The sequence below is a fragment of the Musa acuminata genome, chromosome BXJ2-10, assembly GCF_036884655.1.
Source record: "Musa acuminata AAA Group cultivar baxijiao chromosome BXJ2-10, Cavendish_Baxijiao_AAA, whole genome shotgun sequence".
In the NCBI taxonomy this organism is placed as follows: Eukaryota; Viridiplantae; Streptophyta; class Magnoliopsida; order Zingiberales; family Musaceae; genus Musa; species Musa acuminata.
The window spans coordinates 28,430,080-28,444,026 of record NC_088347.1 but is presented as its reverse complement, the minus strand read 5'-3'; the positions used below and the strand labels follow the sequence as shown (position 1 = coordinate 28,444,026).

The 13,947-nt window shown below is 39.0% G+C and overlaps 3 protein-coding genes across 7 annotated transcripts; 1 reads left to right on the top strand and 2 right to left on the bottom strand.

Moving 5' to 3' along the window:
• Window positions 1-930: 930 nt before the first annotated feature.
• On the bottom strand, window positions 931-1,673 carry LOC135624247 (uncharacterized). The gene has a single exon (XM_065127665.1). The coding sequence runs from the start codon at window positions 1,631-1,633 to the stop codon at window positions 1,073-1,075; it is 561 nt and encodes a 186-aa protein (XP_064983737.1). The 5' UTR covers window positions 1,634-1,673; the 3' UTR covers window positions 931-1,072.
• Window positions 1,674-2,318: 645 nt separating this feature from the next.
• On the top strand, window positions 2,319-8,476 carry LOC103968422 (protein FAR1-RELATED SEQUENCE 6). 4 transcript variants are annotated; one of them, XR_010491830.1, is made up of 10 exons: window positions 2,345-2,649; window positions 3,284-3,328; window positions 3,401-3,505; window positions 3,590-5,734; window positions 5,823-5,918; window positions 6,017-6,127; window positions 6,322-6,387; window positions 7,433-7,505; window positions 7,836-7,905; window positions 7,981-8,476. XR_010491830.1 is itself a non-coding variant. In XM_009381638.3 (9 exons), the coding sequence occupies exons 1-8, from the start codon at window positions 2,629-2,631 to the stop codon at window positions 7,475-7,477; spliced, it is 2,634 nt and encodes an 877-aa protein (XP_009379913.2). In that variant the 5' UTR covers window positions 2,349-2,628; the 3' UTR covers window positions 7,478-7,505; window positions 7,981-8,476. The 4 variants fall into 4 exon arrangements, 3 of the variants coding, with proteins under 3 accessions (XP_064985149.1, XP_009379913.2, XP_009379912.2); XM_009381638.3 differs by lacking the exon at window positions 7,836-7,905 and having other exon boundaries at window positions 2,349-2,649; XM_009381637.3 differs by lacking the exons at window positions 3,284-3,328; window positions 7,836-7,905 and having other exon boundaries at window positions 2,355-2,649.
• LOC103968421 (probable uridine nucleosidase 2) lies at window positions 8,435-13,813 on the bottom strand. 2 transcript variants are annotated; one of them, XR_670465.3, is made up of 10 exons: window positions 13,632-13,813; window positions 13,364-13,479; window positions 12,268-12,327; window positions 11,416-11,601; window positions 11,224-11,328; window positions 10,381-10,477; window positions 10,065-10,172; window positions 9,625-9,760; window positions 8,810-8,996; window positions 8,435-8,715 (listed from the first exon to the last, which is right to left on the bottom strand). XR_670465.3 is itself a non-coding variant. In XM_009381636.3 (9 exons), exons 1-9 carry the CDS (start codon window positions 13,672-13,674, stop codon window positions 8,888-8,890), a joined length of 960 nt encoding a protein of 319 aa, XP_009379911.2. In that variant the 5' UTR covers window positions 13,675-13,813; the 3' UTR covers window positions 8,435-8,887. The 2 variants fall into 2 exon arrangements, 1 of the variants encoding a protein (XP_009379911.2); XM_009381636.3 differs by having other exon boundaries at window positions 8,435-8,996.
• Window positions 13,814-13,947: the final 134 nt, after the last annotated feature.

The window sequence follows — 13,947 nt, the reverse complement described above, 5'->3', positions numbered from 1 at the left end:
ACATGCCTCCATTTGGACGAGAAGACGCCAGGACAAGCGCTGGAATGATCGATCGTCAAATGCACCAGAAGACTACCACTGGTGATTAACGAGGATATACTGCTGGAGGATGATTTAGAAGCAAGATTTCAAGGAGACTACCATTGGTGATTAACGAGGATATTCTGCTGGAGGATGATTTAGAAGCAAGATTTCAAGGAGACTACCATTGGTGATTAACGAGGATATACTGCTGGAGGATGATTTAGAAGCAAGATTTCAAGGAGACTACCATTGGATCTTTTTGTGCAGATATCTGGGGTGCAAATATGTAGGCTGCATTCAGTAGAGAGAGTATGGAGGTGGAACAGATCAAGCATCTTTACTGTCAGATCATTGTTCAGAAACTTATGATGAGAAGATTCTGTCCAAATCTGGGGAATAGTGTGGTTTCATCAGGGTCAAGAATCCATGCTGCTCCATGATGAATGACAATGATTGAAGCTTTGACCAGAGACTTGGGATCGTGCTGGTGCTGGACTTACAGAGAGAAAGGAGTGCAAAGATACATTGCATATATCTACAAAGTGACAACAGAGACAACAATAGTAAATATGTATGGTTATCAGTTACTGCCTTTACATGGAATCAAACTCATCCTAAATAAAAGCTTGTTTGAATGATTTTTGAAATATTTTCTTTTGTTTCCATGGAATCAACCAGTAGATGCAGATTATAATCCTTCCCTTGTCTTCTTGACTAGCTTTAGTATTTGTTATTTATATAGGAAAGAAAAAATAAGGTGGCATTGCTCAAAGATATATCCTTGATCTTACACTTAAAGACCCTTCTTCTTCTTCTTCTTCTACCTATGAGCTCCCTGTTGTCTCAAGCTTCCATGGCATAGGTTCTAATAGGACTCGAGAACAGAAACCAAAACAGAGCAAACACCATAACATGCATGTGCATTTCAAATCAATAAATCGCAATGTTATTAACATATAATGAATCAAAGTTACAGTGATTTGTTGCATCTGCTCTCAAACACAGCCAAATATAATTTGCAAGCATATGGTCTCAAACCATCTCTGTTTCAGACCTGGAATGGCTGCCAGTTACTTGCACGCTCCCCCTGCTGCACCTTGGCGCTTCTCCCCATGGCATTCCCGTCCACATAGGCGTAGTACCTCAACACGAAGGCCAAAGCCATCACCATCCACTCCATGCAGAAGATGACGACGCACAGCGCCCCAACCATCCTCAGTATCACCACCCCGTCTTCCTCCCTGACGTAGGACCTGAGTCCCTCCGCCAGGAAGTCCGCCGTCCTCGTGAACACCAGCACGGCCACGGCCCCCTGGAGGATGGCGGCCAGCACGGTGGCCACCATGTGCGCGCCGTACCAGCGGCCGGAGCTGCCGGAGGAGGATGCTGCGGTGCAGCCGGCTACCGCGGCGGCGATGGTGAGCCCGTGGAGGAGGATGAGGAGGAAGCCGTTGAGGGAGGGGAAGAGGCGGAGGGAGAGGGTGAGGAAGATGCAGCTGGAGGCGGCCCCCAGGAGGATGTAGTTGCTGAGGAGGAAGGCCTTGTGCGCGCGGCAGTGTGCCGGCGAGGCGGCCTCCGGGGCCGAAGAAGCGATGGACATCATCCCCATTGTGTGTGTAGAGAGAGAGAGAAAGCGAGATAGAGAGAGAGTACAGTGTGTTGAGGGATGAACGTGGTGGTATATGAAGGCCACGAGGTGGGGGTGGGAATTCGACCGTTGGGAGAGGTGGAGGATAACGGCTAGTCTTGCTTCTAATAATTTAGGAGGGGATCGGGGAATTCGACCGTTACCTACATATTGCTTCTTTATTATGATTATGATAGTTAAAAGATGTAAAATAATTAATGTTATTGAAATGGAGTGATAATTTTTTTTAACAAAAATTATAAATAACTATTAACAAATTTTAAAATTAATTAAATATATATCTTAATATAATCAATCTCAAATAGTTGAAACCTAAAATTTTATTGTTTGTTACGTGTGTATATAATTACCCAAATCTCCCACGACTCAATAATGTTAATTTTCTTATTTTTACTGTAAACATCTAAAATAATTAAAAAAACAGAAAATAAAATTACCATCTATAATATAAGCAGCTATATAAATGCTGATGCAAAAGCTTGTGGTTGTGGATATAAGTAGCTGTTCTATGGTCCTGTTTAGGCCTGGGATTATATGTAACCCGATCCGGATCCGTTCGTGGTCTAATCGGGTCGGATCTCATCAAGATCATAAGAAGCGGGGTCGGATGCGGACACCCCGATACGGTCGATCCGTTTCCAGGCCTACCCACGTCCAACAAGACTTGAGCACCCTTCTCTCTCCCCTGGGGCCCGTCTTTTCTTCTTCAAAGGTGTGGAAGTGGGTTTCGTTGCGCGTCGCAATTAATCTGCCGTTCACTGCCCCCTTCTCTCTCGCGTCCTTCGAACGAGAAACCCTTCTCTTCCCTCCCGTCCCGATCTCCTCCTCCAGCCTCCGAAACCCTAAAATCCTCCGCGGATTGACCGCGCACCCAGGCCATCCGACCGGATCCTCGTCAAGTTGTGCGGCTCTGGAATGCTAATCGAAGACGATTGAGCGCGGAGATCGAAGGCTTAATGGACGATCCGAGCTCCGCTGTAAGAGCCTTCTTTGCTCGCCTTCCAGTGTCGGAATTTCAAGATTTTAGGATCTTCTTGGTGAATCCGTCGTTCTTAGCGAGTTTATTAGGAAAATTAGGGTTTGTTCGAACTACCTCCTCTGGCAATTCTTCGATTAGGTCTTCTTTGGGAGAACTCTGATAATCTTTTTTTCTTTAATTCATGTTATGTTATCACTATCTGAGGCGGTTAGTGAGTCGTTCAACATCTACTTTGCTCTAACTTTTGTCAAAGATTAGGAATTTTGTGGAGGTTGACTTGTTTCGAGGTATTGTAAGGACTAGAATAAACTATTTGGAGTTTGCGGAGCAGCTTAGGTCAATCATTTGCATGAGTAACTGTTATTTAAGAAAGGAAGTATGATGTTCTTTTTTGTTCTTTTTTATGACGGATGACTGTTTGTTGAGTTAATACTAGTTTATGTATCAATGTAATATATTCTTCTTTAAATTGATGTAACTGTTGAGTCTAAGTCGCAAACACTTGATGTTCATAACGATTTATCAGGGTTGCATGAAGCATTATGTTCCATGTCGAGCATGTGAGTCGATTATTTTTGTTAGCTTTGATGTTGTTACTATGATGGCAATTTTCTTCTTATTCCCTATGCCAGGACATATCGAATGACATTGTAATAGAAGTACCAGTAGATGAGCATGTGAGTCGATTATTTTTGTTAGATTTGATGTTGTTACTATGATGGCAATTTTCTTCTTCTTCCCTATGCCAGGACATATCGAATGACATTGTAATAGAAGTACCAGTAGATGATGGTGATGATGATGGTGGTACTGAGGTGACTGGAAAGCTACCTGAAGATGGAGAACCATTGAAGGTAATTATGATGTTGAGATCTTTGATCAAGACACTTTTTTGGCTGAACATGATAGACTTGAGTACTGTTCTTCTCCTTTGGCAGGGCATACCGAGTGACTGTGGTAAAGACTCATCTGAGAACAAAGAAGTAATCACTGCTGAGGATAACACTGATGATAATGAGAAAGAGGTGCAAATTGAGCTTGATGAGGATAGTAAAGCAGTCCAAGGGGATGATTTAACACCTAGGCTGGGGATGACCTTTAAAACTAGAGAGGAAGTTTGCAACTTCTATAAAGCATATGCTATGGCTGTTGGCTTTGGAGTAGCTGTGCAGAAGACATCATTTGCAACATCTGGACAGTGTAGGCGGGTAATTATTGCTTGCTCTAAGGTGGGCAAGGGCAAAACCGATGCTTGCTATAAAGCCAGACAGTCGGCAAAAACAGATTGTCAGGCTAAGATTGTGGCAAAAGCTGCAGGGGATGGGTTACTTCATCTGGTGGAAGTTAATAACGAACACAACCATCCAGTTAACCCGTCAACAGCACGGTTCCTGAACTGTTATAAGAAGATGGCTGGCTCAAGGAAACAGGAATCTGTCGGACAATCTAATGGACAGGGGAGTTCTCGACCTGATGAGATTGAATGTGAGGACTCTACTAAAATAGGACGATTGAAGCTTGCTAAAGGAGATGACGAGGCTGTTTATCAATTCTTTGCAAATATGCAGAATAAAGATCCAAACTTCTTTTATTTGGTTGATTTGAATGATCATGGTTGCTTGAGAAGTTTGTTCTGGGCTGATGGTAGGTGTAGGACAGCATATCAGTATTTTGGCGACGTGGTGTCCGTCGATACAACCTTATTGACTGAAAAATATGATTTGCCTCTCGTTTTATTTGTGGGTATGAACCATCACGGCCAGTTAGTGTTGTTGGGATGTAGTTTGATCTCTAATGAAACAGTCCAGACTTATACTTGGTTATTTAAGGCATTCCAAACATGTATGTTAGGGATCTGTCCAAATTCTATTGTTACTGACTATTCCAAGGCCATTCAAGGTGCTGTTCTGGATGTATTCTCAGGAGCTAGACATCGGTTGTGTTTGTCCAGTATCATGAAAAAAGTTCCAGGGAAACTGAAAGGACATCCTGATTTCAAAGCAATTAAAAGGGCACTGAAGAAAGCAGCATTTGATTCCTTGAAGGTTGATGAGTTTGAAAAATGTTGGATGAAAATGATTGTGGATCATGGGCTTGAAAACAATGACTGGCTTGCTTCATTATATGAGAACAGGCATATGTGGGTGCCAGCTTTTCTTAAGAACACGTTCTGGGCTGGAATGTCCATTTCCCAACGTGGTGAGACTATAAGTACCTATCTTAATGGGCATGTCTATCCAAAGACTTCTCTGAAGCAATTTTTCAGCAAATATGATATGATATTGCAAAGCAAATACAAAAAGGAAGCAGAAGCAGATTCAGAGTCTCACAAGACTCCGCTTCTGATTTCAAAATTTTACATGGAAGAACAGCTATCAAAACTTTACACTTTTAATATGTTCAAAAAGTTCCAGGAGGAGCTGAAAGCTACTATGTATTGTGATGTTTTGCTAATCCAGATGGATGGGACACTTATTAACTTCCAAGTCAAAGAGTGTTCATTTATTGAAGATGGTAAAGCAACAGAAAATAAGGATCATGAGGTTCTTTACAATACAGACAAACTTGAGATTCAATGTATTTGTGGTTCTTTTGAGTTCTGTGGCATCCTATGTAGGCATGCTTTGTCCATATTTAAGTTTCAGCAGATCTTTGAGATTCCATCTCATTACATTCTTGGTCGCTGGAAAAAAGATTACAAGCGATTGCATGCTGTTGACCGTTCCTTGAATGATATGCAAGTTGATAATGTTGTGGAGCGCTACGATTATCTAACTATGCGATGCCTTCATCTTGCTGAGTTGGGATTCATATCAGATGATAGGTACCAAGTCGCTTTAAAGTTACTAAAAGAGGTGGAGAAATCTCTTTTAGATGATGGTATATGCAGAGATAGGCAACCCAGGCTTCTCTCTTTTGGAATGAATTCAAATGAAAATGTTCAAAATCTTTTGTTAGCACAGCTCGGAACATCTGAGGGTAACAAGAATTCCAATTCTTTGCAAGTCAAACGCAGAGGTCGGCCACCGAAAAAGGCAAAAGAGCCTAATATGGAAATGTTAGCTCGGCCGAATAAGGAACAGGTACTTGATTATTATTAGGCATGTATATCAGACATTTCTTTATATGCACTTTGATGTTCATCCTAAATGGTTCTCTGATCAAAACTAGGATTTTCTGAGATCATCATTGGTCGGCAATGAAGGCAATATACTTCATTCTAATCCAACTCCTTCTCATCTTAATACACAGAGGATTGATCTAATGGTCTGTAGTATGTTCTGTATCTCATGGTTTTGCACTCCTAATCCTTGTGATTCCTATTCTTTTTCATATCTATATCACTTTGTTGTAACTTTTCGTAGGAAGATATCACCACAGATGACTTGTCATTTGGTAGTCACTTTGGCATGCATGTAAATCACCAGCATCACATTGGCAATCAGCCAAGGACGCAAACACATAATTTGTTGCAGGTTTGCTATATGGTTTCTTTTTAAATTTGTGTCATCATAAGTTTTGTTTTGACATAACCATGCAAATTAGAGTTCAAACTTCTGGTTTGGCTTTTGGTTTGTTTTCTTTATCATTAGTTGTACCATGCAATAGGATCAGATTTATCCTTTAATTACCAGATTCAGTAATTTATTCTCATGTTTGTGAATTGCAGGATCAGTATGACCATCAAACAATTGGGAATCCAAGGATGCAGTGGATTTATCAACAAATCTTACAAGTATATACTTCCCTCAAATTTTGAGCCTTTGTATTTAAATATAATTTATGAAACAACTATGAAGGGTTCATATAGGTGTTATCCCCTCATAGCTTCCATCCAAAATTAGTGATACTGGTGGACCACTTAGATGCAAGACTGTCATTGTTGATCCAACGAGGATGGTTTTGAAAAACCAATATTTAATTCATTTTATAATTCTTTTAGTGATATAAAAGAGAATGGTTATGTTTTAGAAACAACAACTGGAATTATTGATCTTGATCTTAAGGCATTAAAATAAATTGAGAATCTCTGCTGTGGATTGTTTGGCATTGGACAATGTTGTTCTTTTATCCAAGTGCTGCATTACTACAGTTAAAAATAAGTCTTTTGTGTGAGGATGAATCTAAAAGTAGTCTGGCCCAACCCTATTATGAAAGAAATGTAGTTGTTTTGGTCGTTAAAGAATATGTAATTAATAAATAATCAATGAGCATTTTTATTAAAGAAGACGTTGATTTTTCTAACAGCATTATTTTTTTAGAAATATGCAAGAGGCAACTAGAAATTATAATTAAAGAGCTTAAAATCCTTTTGTTGTTTCCATAATATTTTTTTGATGTTCAACACAGAAGACATACAATAACGAGTTTTAAAAAAAAAAGAAAAGCTGATGTGGAGCTTGGTCACTTGACATGAACCATGATGCCCCATAGCTATTGCTAACTATGGGTCACAAGTTGGGGTTCCAAAATGCTATTCAATCTAGAATCATCTTTCCATCTTAAATATCATTAGATGACCGAGTTTCTTAGAAAAGGCAAGAGCCTTCCGTAAGAAGTACCCATGAACAAAAAGTTCCGTACGAGTATATAAACTTAATGATGTATCAAACATGTACTCAACGGTGCCCACACATTATTGGTATTCAAACAGTTATTTGAGATGACTGTGACAAACATTAGGAATTATTCATGTCTCATAGATTGACCCAATCTTATACGATCATATGATCTTGATCTTACATTTCTTTAGTGATTTATTTAACTTGATAATTTTGCAGGATGATCAAATACCGAAAGCACCTTCCGGTCGAAGGACTGGGTAGAGATAGAGGAGTTACAGAAGAGCCTTGGGTATGCTCTCAGATTCTTTCTTTTTTATTAAGTTATTCATATCAAGGATGTGACTCTTGGTCTTTACTGGTTTTGGCAACTGGTGATACTGTGGTACCAGTATAGTGGGTGAAATACTGGCCTTTAACGTCTGGTCTCATTGGAAAACGAAAAAATTATATAGCTACTGGTACCAACGTATATACCAGTTGGTATATACTGGTCTGTATTGTACCAGTCCAACCAGTGTATGAATCTTGATTTGTACTATGATAGATTCTTGTAATATTCTTGTGCAAATTTTTCCGCCTTATATATGCTATGGTACAAACCACTCTTCTTGGCATTTAGATCAGTAGGGACAAAGAGAATACTGTTGTAAGAATGTGGATGAAGATCCAAAAGAAGTTTCATATTTGAGGTCAGATAGCAAAGTCTTGTCATATTGTTGCAGCTATTCTTGGGCTGATTGTCAATCAATTATTTGTAATTGCAGGTTGAAGGCTGACAGTCAGATTGAAATGGCGCGGCAATTGACAATAGTGATTACATAAAACCATCAAATCTCTGACATCGCTGGAATATATGGCTTCTTTCTCTGTTAGTGATTGCCATGGTTGACACATTGAAGTCCAGCTTGACGGATCTCATATTATCCCAGCACTTTATGGTCAGAAGAAGATGTAGTTGGAGGCTGATATCTAGAACTAGAATGGTGGATATCGTGAAGCTGTGCAAGCATTTCCACCTATGAACTTAGTTTATGTAACCTCCCCTTGTATTTTCCTAACTAGTTAGGAAACCATGATGCTATCTTCTTGTATAACGTTGTTTATGTGTTTTTTGTTAGAAATGGTTGTCACTAATGTACATATCAAGAATTTACAAGAGCATAGTCTGATGATGTTGATATCCATCACGAGGTAATGTGGGAACTTGTGGTCCATTGCTGGTACAAAAGCCATATAAGATTCAGAGTAAATTCTCATTGAGTTTTGTCTTAAAACTGAAGAGATAATATATATATATATATATATATATATATATATATATATATATATATATATCGTTTGGTATCCAATTGATGTTTGCATCACATTAGGCTGACTACTGGTGATACAGGCGGTGTTGTCTTATGTCTGGATGTTCATCAAATGTTTGATGCATGTATGTTCTTGCAAGTAGCTCTTACTCTCGCATTCTGTCAGCAAATGTGTTCTTGAGCATCACTCTGTGGATGAACAATTTAATTAGGAGGTATGAAATGGTCTTGCCAGAGAGAAAGAAGATGATTTAGTGGCAACAATTTCCAAAGTACTAGCAACCAGTCAATGTGGGCAGCCATTGCCATCCCTTTGCTCCCATGGCACCATTATTGGGTGTTCTTCGGATTGCTGCTGCTCCTAAGAATTCATCAGCCTCTCCATCATAATCTTGACCACGGTTGGAGCATCCACAGTTACAGCAACCCTGACTGTGGGCTTGTTCGACCATTCCGTGTTTTCTCCATACCTGCAACATTTTAAGCACATCAGTCATAGAAGAGCTGAAGAAGAAAAAGATGAAAGTAAACGAAACGTGGTTTTTCTCCTAGTCTTGAAGAAACTCATGTTTGCCAAAACCATGAATCTTAGAACTTACAACAGGAAGCAAAAGCATGAGTGAAGTTTTCTCTTGATTTCATTCGCCAAGTTGAAGAAATGGCATTTTGCTCAACCATGATACCCTTCTTCAGTAGCATATATGTGCAGAGATAACTTGAAGGTAATGTCACTAGCAGCCTTAAACATTATACTTAAGAAAGCATAGCATATACATAGTTTCCCGGATAGAAAGCATAGATATGCATAATTTTCTAGATAAAAGCCTTGCAGATACATAATTTTCTAATGGAAAGCATAGCATGTAATCAAGTGATCAGACATTAAACATCAGAACTTTTCGATGTTTTCACAATATGGATATAGATGGTTGATGATCTCATCCATCCCTTCATTGCAGAAAGTGCATGTCTGTTCAACTATGATACACTTCTTGAGTGGCATATACTTGCAATAGATAACTTAAGGTTGGTATAAACAACCTCATTTTCATGATAGGATAGCATACAAATAATTGTCTAGATAGAAAATCTTGTTACCTTTTCTTGGTATTATCAAATATCGTCATGCCTCTCGTTATACCACATGTTTGAACCCGAACCACCCCCTCAGTATAAGTCAGCAATGAAGGATCAACCGCAGCAAGAAGAGCTGTTGGGTCATGAAGGTAAACACCTGCATACATCCCACACAAAGATCATGTTATAGATACATGCCGCTTAACCATATTTCTCATCCTAAGGTTACAGACATCAGTGGTACAAAAATATGTATCGACAGATATCTGTCACTGGTCAGACCAATGGCAGATATTGGATCATATAGCTTCGTACCTATCATCATTTGTTCTTATTTTTTTATAGTGATATTGGGCAGTACAATTGGGTATATCGGTAGTATCTCTAGTCCAATAAGATGCCAAATCAAGTAGTGGAACAACATTTTAAACATTGCTCAAAACTACTCTTACTTTACTAACCATTTGTCGCATAGGCTTCACGGTGATACGAAAAATAGATTCCCAAAATCTTGCACAGATATTGAGCAAGCTTGCTTTCGGATTTTGCAAGCTTTTCACAATCAGCATCTGAAATGAATTACAAATACCTTAGCTGAGGAATGAGAAATTTGATAAAGCACTGAATATGACAGGGTCTTCATCTTGGTAGAAAGATCATTCTATTAACTAGGCGAGCTTGATCTTTGATAGAGCTTATATTATATGAGTGTAGCATTTCGAGCTACCAACAAGTTCCTCGAAATGTCAAAAACTTCACAGATATGGCATTAGTTACCTGTAAGAACAACTTGATGTGTAACATTTATTCCCACAGCCGAAATATCAGCCCCACAAGTGAAGACAATATCGGCAGCATCAGGATCACCAAATATCTGCTTAAGGATTTTCACAAAAAAATAAAGATGAAATAGATAAGATATAATTTGTGAGGGAAATCCTGAAAAAGGTGCTTAAATTACTTGATATTCATATTGTTCATTCTAAAGAACCAATAACAAGCATAGCTGAACATGCTAAACAAATAATAATTTACACAAACTTCAGGAAAAAAAAAAACTACTTTTTTGCTATCGACAATACATTGAGATGATTTGCACTCAGATATCCCGCTTGATATGTTTACGCAATAATCTCTCAATACAAGGTAAATAATTAGCTATGCCAAAACAGAATGAAATTTTGATTCAAAAACATGACATATCTTGCAATACTTCTTCCAATAACTTAGTAAAAGCAAGTATTAGAGAGTTAATGCTAGTCCAGCTTGAATTGATCAACTTTCAGTCCTCTCTGCTACCAATCTACCCAGAAACACTTGAGGCTTCATCTTTTCTGTTAAGACCACTGCATCAAGTTTTAGCTTTGACCACATTCAACATGATACTAAGGTAAATGACAGCAGATCAGCCTCGATTTCTAACTTTGTAATTGGATACATGGCCTCTTGAGATCCAAACAAATTTAAGTACCTTACAGGCCAACTTGTCTCATATGGAATAATTTCTAGTAGTTTGGACTTTGGTTGCAAGATGAGTATTAGTTTAATTTTGCATGACAACATAAACCTCAAAGGCAAACCAATAGAACTAGCAATATTGCCAGGATTGCAACAGCATACATTAGCCTCAGCTGCTGGATTAACATTGCCATTCACAAAAAAGGCACCTCCAAGGATAACAATTTGCCCTATCTTCTTTGGAAATTCAGGATCATTTTCAATGGCCTGTAACAAAACAGATGATAATTTTGCAGCATTAAATAAATACCAAGAACATAGGATAAATGATGATCCAGATCAGAAGAAGCTGACCAGAGCAATATTGGTAAGCGGACCTAGAGCTACCACTGTAACTTCTCCAGGGAACTGGCTAGCTTTTTCTATGAGAAATGTTGCAGCTGATTCATCAATGGCCTTCCCCTTTGGTGGTGGGAAGTTCTGGTTTCCCAGCCCATCCGAACCATGAACAAAATCTGCAATCCGGAGCTTTGTACCTTTCTTTGAAATGCAAGAAATGAATGAAATTATATAGTGAAAGTCAGGTCTTTTATTGTGACTCCAATGCAGGAAATGAATGACGTTATAAAGTAGAAGTCAGGTCTCTTATTATGACTCCACAGTAAAACTAACAGCATATGGATACGAGAAATATTAGCACACTAACAAGCATTAGATTGAAACTTTCATTCATAAGGCCAAATCGTTCTTTTTTTTTGTGGTAATTGATCAGGAGGAACAAAGACCCCTGCAGTTTGTGTGCGCAACTAAATAACAATCCAACTTCTGATGCCATCAGAAAACCAAGATGGGTAAGGAACTATATAGTAGGCGAAATCAACACAAACAAACTGACTACTTCACAATGATAATTTTCAAGAAACCTTAGAAGTTATGATCCAACTAGTTGAGTAAGGAACTGTAATTTTCAAGAAATCTCAACTACCCTGTTGAGATTTCTACAATTGCATTCATCTTTTGTGATATAATTCTTGCATACATCACTTAGCTTGTTCAACTAAATTTTAATTTAAATATAAAGAAACTAGTAAATGAAAGAAAAATAACAAAGAGACATGAATAGCAATCTCCAAAAATTGAACAACCATTTTGAAAGAAAATCTATTAAAAAATGGCCAACTTGCGGGAACCTTATTTGCTGCATACCGTGATTGTTACATGAGATCCCTCAGCAACTGGAATATCACTCCTCTCTGCAACTTCTAGCTAAACCAGTTGGCAAAATAAGAAAAAATATACACAGGTGAGCAACTAAAATTTAGATATGAAATATTTTCAAAAGCACAATAATTAATGCATAACTGGTCTGATACTTTAACATCAGGACAAATCGCCTGTTCTCCTTGCAGAAAGACAAAGTGCAAATTATAGTTGATGTACAGAACAAGCTTAGATAACAAATACAAGATTTTCTGTGACAACATATAAGATCATTGTAGATAAAATTTGTCTAGTCCTGTTCATTCTTTTATACAATGGATGGTCATTGTTTCAGTCATCAATTCAAGATCATCTCATATTTTGAATATAATGAAAATGACAAGAGATTCTAAGAAACTCCCATTTTACAAGACAATAGTATTGCTTTTGGGTTTTGAAGACAATGGGCGGGGGAGGGTGGGGGTGGTGGTGGGTGGGTTTTGGTGGGGAGGGGGAAGGAACTCACAATGACATACCTAAAACTGGCCTTTCTGAAAATACTATAGAGAAAAATATAACTTGGGAATGTAATAAGGTCCTAGGCATAGATCATTAACTCACCTTGCAGGTATCTAAACAATCATACAAAGTTTCACAGGGACAAAACATCAAGAGGAGCAGGTGGAGTACAGATGATTATTCTAACTCTTGGAACTGCAACATTCTTTAAACTGCAAAACACATGACAATATTGCTACAATTCTTCCAGTATAACATCTCTGTTAGTGTTTAGGCACAACTGCAACACCTATCTCTAATGCCGAATGAAATCTTGCAGGTAATCATCCATAACAGGATCATACAACTCCCAAATCTCATGGCAAGAAGGCTGGGTCATGGACCAATCGACATCCACAAGGAACTTCTCCCTAGATCTGATCAGTTTACCTGCGTTTAATTCTTAGGTTGCAGTATTTTGGTTCTTCCTAACACCATATCACTAGATCAGATCGAAAAAGACCTTTCTTCCTGAGCAAAAATTGTATTTTGATCGATAAAAATCCAAGCTTTGCTTGCAGTAAACGAAGTTTCAAGTCAATACCAAATGCAACGCGTTTCTCGTGGCGAGGGTCGTGTACACATTCCCGTATATCGTCGTCAGTCCGATCACCTCTATCTCCGGTGAATTGAGCGCCACAAATATCGCCATCGCATCATCTTATCCCGCAACACAAACATGCAGAACGCACAAATAACAGTCTAGCATCAGATTTCGATCCGATGAATCCAAATCCAATCCAAGAAAGTTGCAGATCAAATCAAAGAGAGCAGGATTTTGTTTGGATTCGAGAGTTGGGGCTTCGGAATACCGATTCCGGGGTCGGTGTCGATGATGATCTTCTTCCTCTCCATGGCGCAACCCCAGGGCGGCAGCTACAGACAATGATGGTGGTTCGTTGTCTTCGTCCTGCACAGTTCTCTTAATACTACCACCAACCACGTGATCGTCAACGGCGGTGCCGAAGAAGAAAGAGCTCGAGCCAATCACCGTTGCCCATCTCATGCCACCGTCATCGATCGTACCGTCTGATGTTGTCGGGTCGGCGTCATGTACGGTCCGGATCGTCGCCCATCTTATGGCATCGTCATCGCTCGCTCGTCACATGGCGGTCGATTTGGATCGAA